The sequence below is a fragment of the Aulonocara stuartgranti genome, assembly GCF_965226115.1.
Source record: "Aulonocara stuartgranti genome assembly, chromosome: 15".
Classification (NCBI taxonomy): Eukaryota; Metazoa; Chordata; class Actinopteri; order Cichliformes; family Cichlidae; genus Aulonocara; species Aulonocara stuartgranti.
Window position 1 is genome coordinate 3,870,985 of NC_138951.1, and position 19,694 is coordinate 3,890,678.

Here is a 19,694-nt window from a genome sequence, read left to right on the forward strand (position 1 = left end):
ACATCATCAAGGCCTTTTCACTCAGCTGCTGCTCACTGGATATTTTTCTCTTTTTCACACCATTTTCTATAAAGTCTACAGATGGTTGTGTGTGGAAATCCCAGTAAATCAGTAGTTCCTAAGATACTCAGACCAGACCATTATGCACCTGCAACTAAATTGTCATCTTTTGTCCTTTCACAACAAGAACATGCTTCAGCTTATACATTTCCAAAGTTCACAGTATTTATTTTGAGTAAAGACCAGTAAACCGAATTCAGAGTCACAATCAGAAAAATACTTTTCTCTAACGGCTTCATAAACTCCGACCACTGTGACGGGGTTTTATCCTCGGAACAAATTTATGATTGATGCAAAGAGTCGAGATCAGAGCGACAGAAGGCCACTTACAGGACTATCATATCCATGAAAATAAGAGGCAGGGATAAAGTTATATAAGAGGATTGATCCATCTCCACCACACTGGCACTAATCACACTCTGCTACGTTATTAAATTACACAGAGACATTTCAAAAAATACATTCAAAGCAGGTTTGTGGTTTTCCCCGTGTTTTATCTTGGATTGTAAAGAAAAAAGGGCAAATTTCTGTCACATCATAATCCTAATTGGAATAACAGTGTATAATAAGTGCTTTCTTTTACACTTTGGAATTTTCTGGAATTTCAGATGTAATATAATCTGGCTGATTAAGAAATCAATACAGATCACACAGGTATGATGCAAAGGGTGAAATCATTAACAAACGTCATTCAAATCCTACTGAGGTTTGTCTGACGTTGCATTGTTCATTTTGAGTGTTGTTAATGAACACACAAAAAACTAAATGTAACAATTAGTCTTGCTTTTTCTTTTACATCCTCGTGCTACCAGTCAGACTGATCCTGTACAGATGCTTGAACAAGCAGTTCGCTTTTTGCAGTTAGCTTTCACATTGCTTGTCGATTCTTGTCCAGGCTCTTCTCAATGTTGTCAATAACCTCCACTGCAGCCTGTGGGATCCTGGTTCCTGGGCCAAAGATGGCGCATACGCCACTGTGGTACAAGAACTCGTAGTCCTGCATTCAAACAGAGGCGTCACACGGTTTAGATTCACGGTGTTCAGGCAATGTTGGTAAATGTTTTAATCTTTAAAAAGGCGATGCACTCTTAAAAAACGAAATAGTAATTCAACTTTTATTATCTGGAGTGGGATGGATATTGTCAATTAATTACCACAACTTCAATAATCCTTGAAAGGTAAAAGGATTTAAGTGTTCAGCAAATATTAAGCTAATAGGAAAGGGTTGGAAAGAAAGACACTTGAGCATTTATAGCTTGTGTTTTTCGTCTATCTGTTTAATTTCAAACCTACAATCTTAGACTTACATTTCAGGCTCTAAAAAAAAGGCGCATTAGGAGATAAAATCCTCTGGAATGCTTTAATTATCCAAAGGAAACCATGCATGGACTGCTTACCTGGGGTGGGATGACACCTCCACAGATGACAAGTATATCTGGCCTGTTGAGTTTTTGGAGTTCCTTGATGAGCTCTGGCACCAGGGTCTTGTGTCCTGCGGCCAGCGTGCTGACCCCGACGCAGTGAACGTCTGCATCAACCGCCTGCTGGGCCACCTCCCGGGGGGTCTGTTTAGGAGAAAGAAAGAAGAGGAAAACACACAAACAACTCAGAGTGAGGTGGGCAGGATTTGAGGAAAATAAACATGAATGCAACAGTAATGCTGCTACTGTATTGTTCTCAAAATGTCATTTTTTTTATGTAGAACTGCCAAAATGCCCAAAGATCACTTAATGTGTCTTTTTGTTTTCATGTGTCACATTTTAATAACAATGAAAGGCTTTTCCATAGAAATGTTATTTTTTAATTTGTTGACTGTGCCTACACAGTCTTTCACAGAGCCCATCATTACTTCTAAAAGACTCACACTCACATTACTAGATTTATTTTTCCATTATACATTTCTCTTAATTTTTTTCCTGACAAAACCCCAGAGAGATTTTTGTCTCCTCCCACCATCTAAGCGGGGATGTCTTGGTTGTTAGGCAACTGTGTAAAGCATTACAACGTGAAGTCACTCCCAGCAGTTTTTAATGAGTGTTTTCTAAATCCTATTTCACAGTCACATCTCTTAGTTTCAATGTTTGATATCGTCTTGATTAATTTTTCCAGTTTTTTCAGAAACAGCGTAACACTTGAATATTAATACTTGAGTTCCCTCTGTCTTTTTTTATGAGCTGGGATAAAAATAACAGCAGTTTAACGCCACGCTTTACTTACCACCACCAGCTGAGCTTAACACCAAGCCCTGTGATCAGTGGTGCGAACTCATGCCAACAAAGTGTGACATAATTAGCTGTAGGGCTCAATTCAAAATGCACACAGACCATGAGATCATCTGGCGAAGCTTAAATAAGCACCTTTAGGTTGTCTGAACTTTTGAACTGTCCAACAAAGATGCGGCGATTGCGTCTGTATGACTTCAGCGGCATGTCATTCATTTTTTAAAAGTTATGACAATCGCCAACAGCATGTCTTCAGCTTATATATGCATCTGAAATTCACTTAAAGCTAATGCGGTATGGAGTCGGGGTTCGTCGCCATTTCTTGATGTAGCTTGTCAGTACTACACATTACAGAGCATTATGTAGAGAGCAAAACCTTTCCGATTACATAGAAATCTGAGGTGTGAGCATCAGTTATTTTTTAACTACTCTTTAACACAAAAGAAGACCTTAAATGCGTCGGACACTTCAAATAACAGAAAAACCGCATGTGGCGGGGTGTGGCCTGGGCGCAGTTGCACCTCTCCTTAGACAACCTGGTGGTCTCGGGCTCCCCACGGAGCCCCATATCGATGCTGAACTTAGTGCAGACACCCAATCGACATAGCCTGCTGCAGCTCAGAGCCCTGAGCCTACAGTTTTTGTATTGTATGTATATTAATAACACTTCTCTTCCACTCGAGTGTGACAGCTGCAGTAAGCACCGACAATAACACGGTACCGGTACCGAAACTCAGGAACTTTTACTCGTGCACCATAGAGAGCATCCTGACGGGAAACATCTCAACCTGGTTCGGGAACAGCACCATGCAGGACAGACGAGCTCTACAGAGGGTTGTGCGGTCAGCTGAGCGCACCATCCGCTCCGAGCTCCCTGACCTGCACTCAATCTACAGCAGGCGGTGCTGGACCAAGGCCAGGAAGATCGTGAAGGACCTCAGCCATCCCAACAACAGACTGTTCTCTCTGTTGAGGTCAGGAAAGCGTTTCCGCTCCCTGAAGACCAACACAGAGAGACTGAGGAGGAGCTTCTTCCCGCAGGCGATACGGTCTCTCAATCACACCACCACACAGTACTGACCCACACATATGGTTCTTACACACACACTGGACTTTCTGGACTTTGTTTACACTAATTCGATTAGATGCGTGGTCATCTAATCGAATCACTTCAAGCATATTTGCACTGCACAAGACACAAATGTGGATTGCACAACACTGGACATTATATTCTTCATTTCCATTTAACACTTGGACAGCTGCTGTTATTGTGTGTGTGTGTGTGTGTGTGTGTATATATATATATATATATTTCTTCATACATTCTTTTTTTCTTTAGGTCACGAGCAGTTGTGTAAGCATTTCACTGCATATCGTACTGTGTATGACTGTGTATGTGACAAATAAAATTTGAATTTGAATTTTGAAACAAATGAACAAAACGAAACAATTCTGATACATATATTATCAGATTGAGGTCATTACAGGCAGTAAAACATCCTATTTCCTTGGTACAACATTCACCTGAAACAGTGGTCCGATGTCTACATCGAAGCCCAGGTCTGCAAACCCCGTGGCGATAACTTTGGCACCTCTGTCGTGACCATCCTGCCCCATCTTTGCCACCAGCAATCGAGGATTCCTCCCCTCATGGCTCTTGAACTCTGCAACTCTTTGTTTGTTTTTTTTAATGGGGGGGAAGAAGAATTTTACTTGAATCAGCAAATCGAGAGTCTAGCATGTAAATTATAAAGGTCATGAAATAAATTGTTATTATTTTCTACCTGTTGTTGGCCAGAGTGATCTCTTCATGCTCTCCGAACTCAGTGCGGTAAGCCCCGCTCACCATCCTGGTGCTGGCCTTGTGTTCCCCAAACACCTTCTTCATGGCTTCAGTTATCTCACCAACAGAGCATCTGCAGAAAGGAGCAGATTCGAGTGATAAATAATCATTAAGCACTATTTTAAGATACCCACACTCAATACACTAATAGCCTGTTTTTTAATAATAGCATTACAAATTTTATCATTGTATGCTCATTGTGAATTATGGGAGCTCTCGTGTCGTCACTGATCCGCAGAGGGTAATAAAAAAGCAACAGATACGTAATTTTACTGCTAATTTTAAATCAGCTGTTGAAATGTAAATTAGCGAGGCACTTGTGTTTATATGAAAAAACATATTGGAAGGAATTTAAATGTTTTTTTTAGAGATAACCGGATATGAAGCCGTTATAAGCGTTCCCAGTCAGGCTATCCCCCTGCATCCAAGGAAATAAGCTGCAATTAGCACGTGAACTCTTCACATAATATTGCACCCAAGCGTTACACAGTTCATTATTACATTCTCAAGACCAGAGAGTAAGGCTGATAATGTAACAATAACGTTTAATTTCACATGTGACCAGCTTCTTAACCTAATATCAGAGTAACTAATGACTATTAAATAACCTGCTGCAGATTATCAGAACACACCAGTCAGACTCTGGTATTGTAGAAGCTGTAGCACATGAACAGGCTGCAGGTGTGCTGGTGTGTAGAGATGACATTATATATATATATCGATTATATTCTGTGTTTTACGCCTTTTAACCTTCTATTCCTCGTGATTTGGTTTGTCACATAACAGTTTTGGGTATGAAAGGAAATTGAAAACCGGTGCTAAAAGTTACCCAGAAACAAAAACCCCTTGAAGAAAAAGCACAGAGTGGATTACAGTGTAGTGGTAAATACATTCACACAGGATGGGTGCATTTAATAGCAGTTATCTAATAATAATAATGGATTGCATTTTCGGGACCCCTCAAAGCGCTTTCCACTATTCATGCACACACTGGTGGAGGCAGCTACAGTTGTAGCCACAGCTGCCCTGGGGCAGACTGACAGAGGCGAGGCTGCCATATTGCGCCATCGGCCCCTCTGGCCATCACCAGTAGGCGGCAGGTGAAGTGTCTTGCCCAAGGACACAACGACCGAGACTGTCCGAGCTGGGGCTCGAACCGGCAACCTTCCGATTACAAGACGAACACCCAACTCTTGAGCCACGATCGCCCTTCTAGTGCTGGAAAAGGTCACTCTGCTCATTTGAAGGCACTGATTAGGAAACGATTTACACTGATTAACAAAGGAACAACAGACCAGAATAAAACTGCAGCCTGACTGAGGTTTTGAAGCAGCGTTCACGCAGACATAAGACTGATCAAAGGAGTTTTTCTGAGTCAGTTCTGACCTGGCTCTTGATGCCTCCACAGCCAGAGCTAAAAGGTTGCCCTCCCTGGTTCGGGCACACTCCTCAATGGCAGCCAGACACTTCTTGGCTTTCTCAGGGTCACGGCTCTCCCTCACCTAAAGAAAAGGAGGCAATGTGATATAAACATGGCACTTAAATGTTTTAATCCATCATGCTGTTGTATATACTACTTATACAGGTTTGGGTACTTTTGTTTTTATCATTTAAGGAATATTTCAAAACTCAGACTAATGGTGTCAAAGCCTGAACTTGAGATTATTATTCATGCTTTTATTCCTTCCCATTTAGACTACTGTAACGGTCTTTTTACTTGTTTTAACAAATCAGCCTTCTATCGTCTTCAGATTGTGCACAACGCTGCAGAACGTCTCTTAACAGGCACCAAGAGAAGATCTCATATTACTCCAGTTTTAGCCCCCCTTCACTGGTTGCCTGTAAGTTTTAGGTTTCATCTTAAAATTGTAGTTCTAACCTTTAGGGCCCTACATGGTCAAGCTCCCCAATATTTATCTGACCTGCTGAAACCGCATTCATCTTCTCGAGCTTTAAGTTCATTAGACCAGAGACTGCTGGTGGTACTGCGCACTTGTTTTAAAACTCGTGGTGATCGGGCCGATCAGGCAGCGGCATCACGGTTGTGTCTTCCAATGTCTCTGCGCTGCACGTTGATTCTTATAAAAAACAGCTGAAGACATTTTTATTTAGAAAAGCATTTGATTAATTTCTTCTTAGGTTGTTTTTATTGTTTTGTTGTTTTACATTGCTGTTTTATTTACTGTTACATTGTTTTATATTTCCATTTCTTGTGTTGTAAAGCACTTTGTGATTTTTATCTGTGAAAAGCGCTATATAAATAAATGTTACTTACTTTTTACTTACTTATTTTTGTGTGCGGAAAATCGTGATGAATTTTTATATTCATCACTTGGTTATATCAGCAAACTGGGACCATATGTAGAAAAGTACATTTTGCAGACAGCTCAGTGTCTCACAATGTGTAACTATCCTAAATAAAGCTGTAGGGTCTGAACCCAACAAAGTAGTTTATTGTATTCAGTACAAAAGTTTTTGAGACTTCTCCCAAATACCTAAATAAAGTGCAAAATAAGTTTTTAAGCAGTAACTGCAAAGAAAAAAGAAATCTATTTTCCTTTGAACATTGAGTGTTTATTGAACTTTCTCTCACATAAAAAAAAAAAAAAAAAAAATATATATATATATATATATATATATATATATATATATATATATATATATATATATATATATATATATATATATATATATATATATATATATATATATATATGTATATGTATATGTGTGTGTGTGTTTTGTTTTGGTTTTTTTTTTTATGTTATGTGAGAGAAAGTTCAATAAACCCTCAATGTTCAAAGGAAAATAGATTTTTATTTCTAACATTTCATGTTTCAGGCTTTAAAGGGCAAACCTTATAATATAAAGTGTTTTGTTTGTTTGGAACTGTGAAATTAAAAAACCATTAGAAGATTAGAAAGCCTTGATGTTTCCCAAACTCTGCAAACCGTTTTTTCCAGTTTAAAGAAAAAAAAAAACCCTCCTGTGCCGATTAAAAGGCGCATGTGTCTTTGAAAGGCGTATATTATACCTGTCATACTGCCAATTCATCAAGCTGTTCACTGTACCACTGACCTTTTTCAGTTTTTCAATCTGCTTCTGGCGCACCACAGTGTTATCTATGGCCAGGACCTCCACCGTCTCCTCTTTCTCCAGACGGTACTTGTTCACACCAACAATAACTTCTGAGCCTGAAACATTCAGGAGAATGACAGAGGATAAATGACAGACACAAAGGAAGTAAATGGTAAGTTATTAGGGCGATGATGAGAAGAAATGAAGATCATTATGATCTGGTGAGAAAGGTTATCCTTTTAAATATACAACTTCAAGTACATGTAAACTGCGACACTGCAGCGTTTAATGAAAATATTAGCTCATTTCGAATGTCATGGCAGCAACACATCTCTAAAAAGTTGGGACACGGCCATGTTTACTGCTGCGCAGCATCAGCTCTTCTTTTAACGACAGTCTGTAAACGGAGGAGACGAGCAGCTGGAGAGAACCGTTGTCCTGTTTATGTCTGATGGAGGATTCTAGCTGCTCAACAGTCCTGGGTCTGCTTTCTTGTATTTTTTTAGTTTCATGATATTTCAAATGTTTTCAACTGATGAATTTAGCACGAAGTCACACATTTGTGAAAGACAGTGTATGCCGTTTGGCATCATCTTGCTGAAATATGAAAGGCCTTCCCTGAAAAAGAAATACATCTGGATGCAGCTCTAAAACCTGTTTTATACCTTTCAGCACTCACGGCGTCTTTTCAGATCTTCAAGTTGCCAATAAATAGTCCCTCTCCTTTTTATTACAGAGGACACAGCCTCAGTGTTTTCCAAAAAGAAGTTCAAACGTCAGTTCATTCAATCACACACCAGTTTTCCACTTTCCCTCACTGTGGCTCAGAATATTCAGAGACAGTGTATCTGTGAAGGTTCTCAGTCATCCAGGTCATCGTAGTCAAAGGAGCTTGCAAAGAAAAGCGTCTGGACTTCTTTAAGTTGCTTGAAGACGTTTCACCTCTCATCCGAGAAGCTTCTTCAGTTCTAAGGTCAGATGGTGGCTAGGTTTAAATCTGGGACTCCCCACCATTTGACCTTAGAACTGAAGAAGCTTCTCGGATGAGAGGTGAAACGTCTTCAAGCAACTTAACCCTGGAGAAACCATGGGGTCAGATCCGACCCCATGGTTTCTCCAGGGTTAAAGAAGTCCAGACGCTTTTCTTTGCAAGCTCCTTTGACTTCAGAGACAGTGATTTCTGCAAGTGCTGCACTGATTTCCGAGTGACTGAATCGTGTCTGTTTTGTGTCACAGGCACACAGACTTGATTTTCATCCTGTCCCTATCGCACAGATATTTCTCCAGATTCTCAGAATCATTTGATGATATTACGTTCTGCAGATCATGTAATTATTCTAAAAATATCTAATCAGTTTTGGGAGATTGATGAACATCTGCCTGTCTAAGATGCTCTTTTTATACCCGATCATGTTAGTGGCATGTTGCCAGTTAACCTAGATAGTTACAAAATGACACTTTTCCAGCCTTTCGTTGCCACCGTCCCAACTTTTTTTCACACATGTTTTAAAATGAGCTAATACTCTTTATAAAACATAAACTCAGTTGAAACATTTGATGTTTTCTATGTTCTATTGTGAATAAAATATGGGTTTTAGAGATTTGCTAACCACTTCTTTCTGTATTCACATTGAAACAACATCCCTTTTTTTCTCTTTGAATTGAGATGTAAATTCTCCGTTTCACTGCAGCACAGGCAGAGGGCAGGTTAAATGTTAGGACTGCTTTAAGTAATTAAAGTCAGGAGGGAGGTTAAAGAAAGAGAGGCTTTAAGGCCTTATAAAGAAGTCACCTTTATGCAGTACCTGAGTCAATGCGGGCCTGTCTACGAGCAGCACATTCCTCAATACGGAGCTTTGGAATTCCCTCGGCTACCGCTTTGGCCATGCCTCCCATCTCTTCGATGTCTTTAATAAACTATAAAAAGCAAAAGACCGGCTATAAAAGAATCTCTTTATGATTATGGGTTGCTGTTCTAAAGCTACAGCAAGAGCACTTGGAGCAAAGGAGAAATAAAGCCTGCACAATACAAGATTCAGGTCAAAAATGGTTAATGGTTAACAATAATGAATTCACCGCTCTGGTTACTGCCTTTGGCCCTGCGACCAACCTTCAAAGCAGTGTTATAGACATCATCTGTGAGAGCCTCCATCATGTGCGAGCCTCCCCAAGGATCTGCAACTTTGGGGATGCCCGACTCCTCCTGGATGATGATCTGAGTGTTCCTGGCGATGCGAGCGCTTTTCACGGTGGGCAAGCCCAGAGCTTCATCGAAAGAGTTGGTGTGCAGCGACTGGGTCCCCCCAAACACAGCGGCCATGGCTTCAATCACCGTGCGGATCACATTGTTGTATGGATCCTGAGAGCGGTCACATGGCACATTAATACTGATTAATTCATTTACAATTTTCATTTTTACATTTCTGTCTTTATTTGCAGATTTCGAAATCTAACAATTCGGGATCTCAAAGTTGGACAATTATCTCCTCGTACTGTGAGAGCATTCAATAAAACAATTCATACTTACTTGTTCAGTGAGAGACCAGCCTGAGGTCTGGCAGTGTGTGCGCAGGAGGAGAGACTTGGCATTCTTGGGCTGGAAATTGTCTTTAATGAGCGTAGCCCATAACCTCCTGGCTGCCCTCAGCTTGGCAATTTCCATGTAGAAATTCATCCCGATGCCCCAGAAGAACGACAGCCTGAAAAGAAAAACACAAAAATGTCAAAAGAGAGGTTTGTTAAAAATTACAAGTGACACACCAGCGTAGAATTTAGTGTTTTCTATACAGAAAAAGAGCTTGGCCTTGGTGCTTTATTATGGATTATATAAATGTCACTAAGCAGCCAGATAATAACTGTCACATACACCACTGGTATGTGGTACAAGTTAGCTAAAAATCTGATCAATCAGATCGTTGTTTGGGATATAACCTTTCTTCCCTTCCTGTTATTTGCTATCCTTAACCAGCACTTTCCAAATCAAGAGGGTACATCATCCAAAATCAACTGCAGACCGCGCCAAATAATAACGATCTGAATAATTACAATTTTATATCCAACCTAATTCAACTGCCTGATCTGTCTCAGTCTGACATTTATGAAAAGCACAGCCCCGGCAATAAATTGGCGAAGCTACTATTTCAATTGATTTTGGCACACTGCAAATATCCTGGCATCAGTGTGCACGTCAGCTGCTAAGCAGCAATTACAGGAAAGACATGGAAAGGTTTTTCATCACATATTTGGGTCATTCATTGCAAGTTCATCAAATGCCTCCAACCCCAGATTTGTGTCAAAAAATGGGAAAGATAGGCTTCTTAATAGGAATTAGGTTCCCTACAGTGATTAGTCTTCTCAAGAAATAAAATACAGTTCAGAGCAAAACTCTTTTTATATATATAAACTTTTCCGTTTTGTGGTGAGCTTTTCTTTGGCTGTCACTTCTTCACCCTGACCTGTCTTATTTGCCTCAGCAGAACTAAAATATATATCCTGCTGCTTTTACACACGCACACACACACACATATAACGGTCAGCGATTCTCTGCGCGATCAACCTCTCATATGATGACGATGTCAGAGGAATTGGTGCGCAAATTATCATCACTCACCAATCAGTACTGTCGCTCTCTATACACAGTTCGCTCGATTGCAAAGTGAAAGCAAAAAACAAGCGCAAATTCAAACGCGATTTCAATATGTCACATATTGACAGTGGCTCACCGATGCCAATGACATAATTACCCAGCTACATTTCTGAAAGAATGCAAAAGCATTGACATATATTTTTCCTTCCTACAATAGCCCAACGGGCAGGGCAGAGATAGATTTTGGTAGCCCGACTGGAAAAATCGCTAGCCTCGGGACGTCGGGCTAGCGATTTTGCAAACCCTGTATCTGATTGAGGAATCACTCATCTTTGGAAAAGAGAGTTTATTACAGAGAAATGGCTCTTTCCAAAATAAAAGCTATACTATACGCTTCTTCTGGGCTATATTCTCAGCAGCATATTGTAGCGGGTCAGGGCTGTTCGGGGTTCTGTTTGTACAGTTGTTTTGTTTATGTTGCCATAGTGACTAGTGACGCCCTCTCGCTGCGACGGTGTGTCCTTCCGGGGTCAGAGGGCGCCCTGTGTGGAGGGCGCTAGCCCCGGGACGTCGGGCTAGCGATTTTGCAAGCCCTGTGTTACAGGCATGCCCCTTTAAGGATGAAGCCTGATGGGAAATGTATTCGGGATGTGTGTAGCGGGACTGCCTGGTGTGTGTGAAGAGAGAGAGCGGAGAAGGGGAAAAAGTAACGGTTAGCTACAGAAGAGACGAAAAGAAAATAAATAAAAGGAATATAATAACTCCCTCGACAGCCAGAGTTGTGTCGGCGATGCTCGGTGTGAGTAAACTGTTTCAGCCCACTGTACGCGGTGTTCGTGCCTTAGAGAAGAAATAAAGTTCGGTAAAGAAGTTTCCTACGCCTCCTTCGATCTTTTTGCTAGCGGAGTTGACCTGTATAGTAAGCTGTTTCCGGCTACGAGTCAGTTACGGAACCTTCAAGTAACTGCCAGAGGTTTCCTTACTACGGTTAGGGGCCGCGGATCTGGCGCGGTAACACCTGTATCTGATTGAGGAATCACTCATCTTACGAAAAGAGAGTTTATTACTGAGAAATGGCTCTTTCCAAAATAAAAGCTATACTATACGCTTCTTCTGGGCTATATTCTCGGCAGCATATTGTAGCGGGTCAGGGCTGTTCGGGGTTCTGTTTGTACAGTTATGTTTTGTTTATGTTGCCATAGTGACGGGTGACGCCCTCTCGCTGCGACGGTGTGTCCTTCCGGGTCAGAGGGCGCTCTGTGTGTTGTTGTTGTTGCTGTGCGGTTGCCGCGCTGAGCAGTTAGCTAGCGGCAGTGTTCTTCTGCAGATGTCAATAAACGGCTGTGCTCCCTGGCTAGCTCACGGGAAGCAAGACCAAACGACACCTCCGTCTCCTCCTTGTCTGAGCTCGCCACATTGGTGTCAGAAGTGGGATGATGGTGGCACCCCATGTTCTGACCCGAGTGACTTTTCCCCCGCCGGTCGTGACCGGTGTTGTGCCAAAAAGTGATTGTCTGCCAAAAACTGATTTCCGGTATTTGCCAAAAACTGATTGCTCGTATTTAAACTGCTATAAGTAACTTGTTGGGCTATAATAGGTGAAACATATGTCAAATGCATCCCTCATGGATGACATAAAGTCATCTTGAGCCACAAACAACATTCGTGTAACAAGATACAAGCCGCGATCAGTTTTTGGCAGTGACTTTTATATAACCTTTATTTATGCAGTTAAAAAAATCTCATTAACATTAAAAATGTCTTTTGTAAGAGTAAGTTGGCCAAGAGGACAGCAGAAATGGCAGCAAATATTACAATATTTCTGTAAAAATATTTTAAGTGGGGATAAAGGACCGGATTGGTTATAATGTAAGTACAATAGCAGAGAGTTGTAAAGATACTTGAAAAACAGATATTGTTTTAATTCTCTATATAACCCCTTTGTAAACCCTGTTCACCGAAGTCTATTTACGAACATACGTAAAGATATTACACATAAAAAATACACAGAAACATTGGAAATCAGTTTTTGGCAGACAATCACTTTTTGGCACAACACCGGCCGGTGCGCCAAAAGAAGGCACCTGGACATTTGCAGGACTTTGTGTGGGGCAATGGGGTCGTCGGGGACGACTGACCCCTTAGGTGGGGGGCTATGTAGCGGGTCAGGGCTGTTCGGGGTTCTGTTTGTACAGTTATGTTTTGTTTATGTTGCCATAGTGACGGGTGACGCCCTCTCGCTGCGACGGTGTGTCCTTCCGGGGTCAGAGGGCGCTCTGTGTGTTGTTGTTGCTGTGCGGTTGCCGCGCTGAGCAGTTAGCTAGCGGCAGTGTTCTTCTGCAGATGTCAATAAACGGCTGTGCTCCCTGGCTAGCTCACGGGAAGCAAGACCAAACGACACCTCCGTCTCCTCCTTGTCTGAGCTCGCCACAATATTAAACATATCAGGTCCCCATAAGGAGAATCATGTGCTAACGGCTGTCTAAATGACTCGGGTAAAGTTTGTAGCATGCATGCTTGTTGTTTTTGTCTGCTTCCACTTGTCTTTGCACTAGGATGATGTAGGAGTAAATGTGCAGTCATATTCGTTGTGTTCCCACTAGTGCTGTCAGCGTTAATCTCGTTGAAATGACGTTAACGAGCTACCCCTGCATGGGGCTAGACGGCCAACACGTTAATGAGCTAACTGCGCTAACACACTAGTTCCCACCCATGTAATTGAGCATTGCATGGCACATCCAACATACTGTTTTACTTTAGTCCATGACGCGCTTACCTTCAGGGTCATACGTCACATGAAAACCAAAATAATTCCAAACGCCAGATCTGAATGAGGGTGGGGGAGGTTCAGTTTGCCATGTTGCAAGGAGAGCTTAACTTCAGTCTCGCTAGCTTGCCCTGCGCTCTTCCTTCTGAAGATGCTGTCTGTGTTGAGCGCTCAGTGGATCTGCGCTCGACAGTGCAGCCTAGGCGGAGTAGTCGAACGCAGATTCACTGAGCGCTCAACACAGACAGCATCGTCAGAAGGAAAGTTGATAAAATAAATTACAAATTTTGTATTGTTCATACATATGCGTACCGAACCGAAAGCACTGTATCGAACGGTTCAATATCGATACAAGTATCGTTGCACCCCTATTGAGAACAGAAAAAAACACCTCTGCACACGTGTGAACATATGTGGGTTAAGTAAGAAAGTAGCCGCTTCTGTCTAATTTAACTATTTTTTTAAAATAAATTATTATTATTAACAAACAGGAAAATTGTAAGTAAACACATTTTCTTTTGGCAATTTACCAATCGAGTAAAAAAAAATTTAAGTTGCGTGGACAACAACGTGCCCAATAACAGCTTATGTCTTAACTTAATGTGATTAACTTGAGCACAGCCTTTTTGCTAAAATAAATGTACAAGTTTCATTTAACTTACCTCTACATGCTTGCGCAGGTTTGATGTGGAATTTCTAAAAGCTGCTAACTCTGTCTCTCTGGGCAAACACAGCTTACACTGCATAATAAAGCTGTTGCCTTTCTTGCACTTGAAGCCGAAATGGTCCCTTAAATATAGCCAGGGGTTCAGATCGGTTTCTTCGAGTTCAGAGTCAGCAGAATTCGACGGGGTTTCTTTTTTCGCTGGATCCGTACCACCAATGTCAGACTCCATCTTTATCGTGACCCAATGCCAATTTGTTCTACTACCCATCATTCCCTGCAGTATTTCCGAAGCACAATGTTGGAGGTTTTTTTTGTTTGTTCTTTTAATTTACTCAGTAACAGGTGTGATTGAAAATGTAGCGAAGTACAATACTTTTTAAAAAATATACTTACCGTAATTCTCGGACTATAAGCCGCTACTTTTTGCACAAGCTTTGAACCCTGCGGCTTTTAGTCAGGTGCGGCTTTTCTATGGATTGTCCATGAGCGGATTTGTTTTGTTTGTTCCGCTGTTGTACGGCACTACGTTGCCTGGCGGAAGGATCGGGGTTCAAGAGTGGTATGTTGGTCACATGTCCATCCGCCAGGCAACGTAATGCCGTACGAAGTAGCGCGAAAAACAAACTTCAAAGTAGCGCTACGCGTTCAGCTGGATGATGAGCGGCGATAAACTTGCGAAAAGCAAGTTATGCCCAACTCCACCGGTGGATTCTGACAGCGTGGAAAAGTGTGAAAACATCCACGATCACCAACGGATTTCGAAGGGCTGGACTGCTGCATGATGGAGAGGAGGACACCGCCACGGCCCTTCTGAGGGTGTTCAACTCTGACACTGACAACGAGGATTTCTTTGGTTTTGAAAGTGACAACGAAGGAGAGAAGCGGAGAGTGGATGACGAAGCCATCATGAGCCTGTTCGTTTCCGACACTGGAGAAGAGGACTTTGGTGGTTTTAGTGCGCAGGAAGAAGAGAAAGATGGTGAATGACTGACTTTTCTTCTTGTTAAAAGCCGTGTCACTGCACCTGAGCCTAAAAGGTAGTCTGAATCTATTTTTCTGGTGTGCTGTAGGTTATTGTTATGTACTACATTTGTTACTCATTTATGAAGCACAGTACATGTGCAAATATGTACCCATAACTTGTTTTTCAAAATATTAATAAAAGTGATGTCTCCAAACAGCCATCTCTTTCCTGACAATTCGCTTTGTTCTTTTTTTGACAATTCTCTTACATATGATAAGTCAACATTGAAACACCTGCGGCTTTTAGTCAGGTGCGGCTAATGTATGTACAAAACAGGATTTTCCCCTGATTTTAGCTTGTGCGGCTAATATTCAGGTGCGCTCTGTAGTCCGGGAAATACGGTAAGTAAAAGTAAAATTACCGACTTGAAAAATGACTTTAAAAAGTACAAATACACAAAAAACTACTCAATTACAGTAACGCAAGTAAATGTAATTCGTTACTTTCCACCTTTGCTAAATGGACACATTTAGACAAGCTAATATATTGGTTCGATCCTGGGTTTAATTTGCTGGAGCAGCAATTGACTGGTAACCTGCACCAGTAGTAGATGGATTCCTCTCAGTGGAATTATTTAGTTTAAATATTTTAAGCCTTTTCTAAACATGTCTTGTAACCTAACAAACTTATCTGGAGGCTCACTGGAGCTGTTTCAATACTGGCATAATGACACCACAACCTTAAATATAAAGACCACCAGACTCCAGATGTGAAATGTTTAAACAGCTTTTACAAAAAATAAGGTTCCAATCATTGGCACCCCTGTGACTGAATCTATATATTTGAAAATGTATTAAATATAGAGGAATACCTACCTTTTATTTACTTTTTATCTCATTTAATTTACAAAAATAACTTTGTAGCACCTCTGTTAATATTGTCAAATGAATGTGATGTAGTTATTTTTTAGCATGACTGAACTCATATTAGCAAAAAAAACGTGTAATTTGTGCAATTCCAACAAAAACTTGATTTGTTTTTTTCCCTTCTTTTTGTGGTAAATTGCGGCGGAAATGATGAGCATGCAATACCTGCATGTTTGTTTTCGATAATAGTTAAAGATTTATGGTTAATTGGCTTTACTTTTATGATGATTCACAGTAATTTAATGGTTTGATATAAAAACATTTGTTTACTGGTTAAATCTGCATCATCACTGTCATTGTGCATTAATATTAATGTAAGTTTTGACATTTACTGAGCGTCTTATTCATTCACCAACATCACAACTGTCATTTGTTGATATTGTGACCATCACTGGCAGCAATCCTGAAGGCATTTGTGACATGTTATATCATAGATTTCTCAGAAATATAAACTATTATTAAATAACATTATTATTAAAACACTTTGTCAACTTTTACCTTGGAGCAAATTCATCTATGGTTAACCCTGCTTTCAGTCCAGTGCGGCAGTACTCCAGGCCATTAGCAATGGTGTAGGCTACTTCCAAGATGGCATCGGCACCGGCCTCCTGAAGATGGTAGCCACTGATGGATATGGAGTTGAACTTAGGCATGTGCTGTGAACATGACCGTGGTAGTAAATCAGTTACACTGTGTTCAACAGCACCGGAAAAAAGGTTTCATTAAACCTGTGCTATTACATACCTTAGAGGTATATGCAAAGATGTCTGCAATGGCGTGCATGGAAGGTTCCGGGGGGAAAATATAGGTGTTGCGCACCATAAATTCCTTCAAAATATCATTTTGAATCGTGCCAGTTAGTTTCTCTTTTGGAACGCCCTGCTCCTCTCCGGTGACAATAAACATTGCCAACACAGGGATAACTGCTCCATTCATAGTCATTGAAACAGACATCTTCTCCAATGGGATTCCATCAAAGAGCAACTTCATGTCCTCAACTGTATCTATAGCCACTCCAGCCATGCCCACATCTCCGTGGACCCTGGGGTTGTCCGAGTCATAACCACGGTGTGTTGGGAGGTCAAAGGCCACAGAAAGACCCTGCTGACCAGCTGAAACGAGAGGGTCAAAGAGTAGCGTAATAATTATTTCAATGCAAGCTTGGCAGAAATGTGAAAAACGTAGACCACAACAAAACCTACCCTTTATGTTGTCTTTATAGAACTTATTGCTCTCCTCAACAGTGCTGAATCCAGCATACTGCCTGATAGTCCAAGGTCTGTATGTGTACATGGTGGGATAGGGCCCTCTAGTGTAAGGAAACACTCCTGGCAGTTCATCAGCAACATCTTTTGAGTCTGTTTTGGTGTACACGGGCTTGATGTTAATCCCCTCAGGAGTGTGCCAGATCAGATCTTCTGGATTCTTCCCCTTCAGCTGTTTCTTAGCCAGACTGGCCCATTCAGAATGCAGCTCAGCACGGTCCTGACAGGGTACTGAAGTATGGATCAGAGAGCAGTGTGTGAGGGATGAGGAGACTGAAGTTCTAACCAGGTGCCGGGCAGCCATCGCTGCACATGCCCTCTGTGCGGTCAGCATGCTTACTGTTGGCTTAATCACTCACACATGGAAAAACCTGGAGGCAGAAGAGAAAAAGCTGCTCAAATCAGCAGTTGTAGTAAGTTGGAACAATCTGGCAATTTCCAGTTAATGACTAATTAAATCTGTTTGACAGTTTAATACAAAACACAGCAGCAAGTGTCACTTGATAAACTAGAAATGTAAAGCTTACATGCAATGTTCTCATTTACTTTGGAAGATATTTTGCATGCATTGCTAGAGTTGCCTGTTTCATATCCTAAAGTGTTTTTGAAAGCAAATTAAATGATAATAAATCCATGTACTCAAACTTTATAGCAGATTGTAAGTGCAGGTTAGGTAGTCTGCAGTGATGTGGTTAAGTTTACAGAGATGGGCCGTGTTGGACGGTTGCAGGGCAGACCGAGGTATTGTGGTCACGGCTAGGTTTGGTCCTGGGTACCAGCAGAGACATTTACAAGACAGAGATATGGCACTCAGTTCTAAAATGTAATTTATAAGATCATTTATATTTTAGATTGAAAGTTATTGGTAGAAGCATACCTACCAGAGGAGAAGCTTTTAAAATCTTATGTGTGCAAAGTTTGCAAACTTTTATGCAGATTGAATCAGATTTGACTGAATATTCTGCACATCAAATTTTTATGGTTTGTTGACCTTTAAAATGCATTTCAATGTGACTAAATCAAGTTAAGTAACAGGCGGTGGACACCTGCTCTTTCGTGGCGTATTTTAACTTGCAGATGATAAATTAAAAGAGAAGATGCTAACTAGTTGTTAGCATAGTGGTAAAGAAACAAACTGAATAAATACATGACTACATCACACTTTATCAAATTACAAAACCACGCGCTGTTTATGTCGCTGTGGTGGAATAAAACTACAGACTTATATGAGAGCAATATGCAAAAAAAAACAAAAGACTAGACACGTTGCTAAGCTAAGTCAGCTAGCCGTAAAACGCTACCGAGCTGCACTCGTTTGCAATGGCGTAAACGTAAAAGCAAAACAGTGGTATACAACATGAGGCATATTGGTGCCTCGCGTGTTTAACAGTGAGTATTTTCAGAGATATTACAACAGAATTCTGACCTTGTCGTTTGTTTTCTTGTTCAGACTGATGACAGGCGTGTGTGCCTGTAGCCAATGGAGTTTGACAACAGAGACAGTCAGCCAATCGGTTGCGAGAATCAACTACAGTACCCTTTGACCTATTACACCGGAAACACATGTTACAGCAAAGATATTTGACTGTCGTAGAGATGAGCGACACAAACAGTTGTTAGTGTATGTGTATATTTAATTTGCTTTATTGGGTTATTCAGCTATTGATGTCGTTTCAGTTGTAGTAAACAATTAGTACAGTTGAAACATATTTTTTTATAATGACCACCCTTATTCCCTGTTTTGTCGACGCGAAGACTGAGAATTCATGTTTATTATTATTATTATTAGAGATTTCAGGAAAATTCAAGGTGATAAAAACAGACGTGCAATGACTGCATATAATTCAAACCCATAGTTAAATAAAAATGGTAACAACATATCACGTTTTGAAACTGAGATAAAATACATGGACAAATCAGGTTGTGATGTATCTCCATATTAGTTCATCCGAAAAATGCTAGATGGGGCTGAATTCTCCCACAACATACTTAACTAACCACACCTTTATGGATCTTGGTTTGTGCATTGCGGCAGTCATGCTGGGACAGAAAAAGACCCTCCCAAAACTGGTCCCAGGAAGTTGAAACATCTGTATTCATCTTAATTTCTGGCCTGATGACCATTAAATACAGGTTTTAAAGGCCTTCTCCCCTGTATACAGATTTCTTGGCACACCAAGGACCTTTTTCTTGCAAAGAAATTTTATCCTTAAATGGAATAAGTATTAGTTTACATGTGTTTCTTGAAGTGATGAAGTCCTCCACATCTTGTCGTCTGAAGGCGAGATTCCAGATGTGATTAAATGCATGGTTTAC

At 40.9% G+C, this 19,694-nt stretch overlaps 1 protein-coding gene across 1 annotated transcript; it reads right to left on the reverse strand.

The window, feature by feature from the left end:
- Positions 1–200: 200 nt before the first annotated feature.
- mmut (methylmalonyl CoA mutase) lies at positions 201–18,903 on the reverse strand. Its single transcript, XM_082506074.1, has 13 exons — positions 18,805–18,903; positions 17,316–17,749; positions 16,858–17,225; positions 16,612–16,769; positions 9,731–9,902; positions 9,314–9,562; positions 9,009–9,120; positions 7,204–7,319; positions 5,512–5,627; positions 4,067–4,198; positions 3,807–3,954; positions 1,458–1,625; positions 201–1,057 (listed from the first exon to the last, which is right to left on the reverse strand). Exons 2-13 carry the CDS (start codon positions 17,710–17,712, stop codon positions 929–931), a joined length of 2,265 nt encoding a protein of 754 aa, XP_082362200.1. The 5' UTR covers positions 17,713–17,749; positions 18,805–18,903; the 3' UTR covers positions 201–928.
- Positions 18,904–19,694: the final 791 nt, after the last annotated feature.

Excerpts from the sequence above, each read along its gene's own strand:
- mmut (XM_082506074.1), bottom strand. The coding sequence starts at position 17,712 with ATGCTGACCGCACAGAGGGCATGTGCAGCGATGGCTGCCCGGCACCTG. Across the intron at positions 9,903-16,611 it reads ATAGATGAATTTGCTCCAAG|GCTGTCGTTCTTCTGGGGCA; the intron begins GTAAAAGTTGAC and ends TTTTCTTTTCAG. Across the intron at positions 7,320-9,008 it reads ACAGGCCCGCATTGACTCAG|GCTCAGAAGTTATTGTTGGT; the intron begins GTACTGCATAAA and ends TGAATGTTTCAG.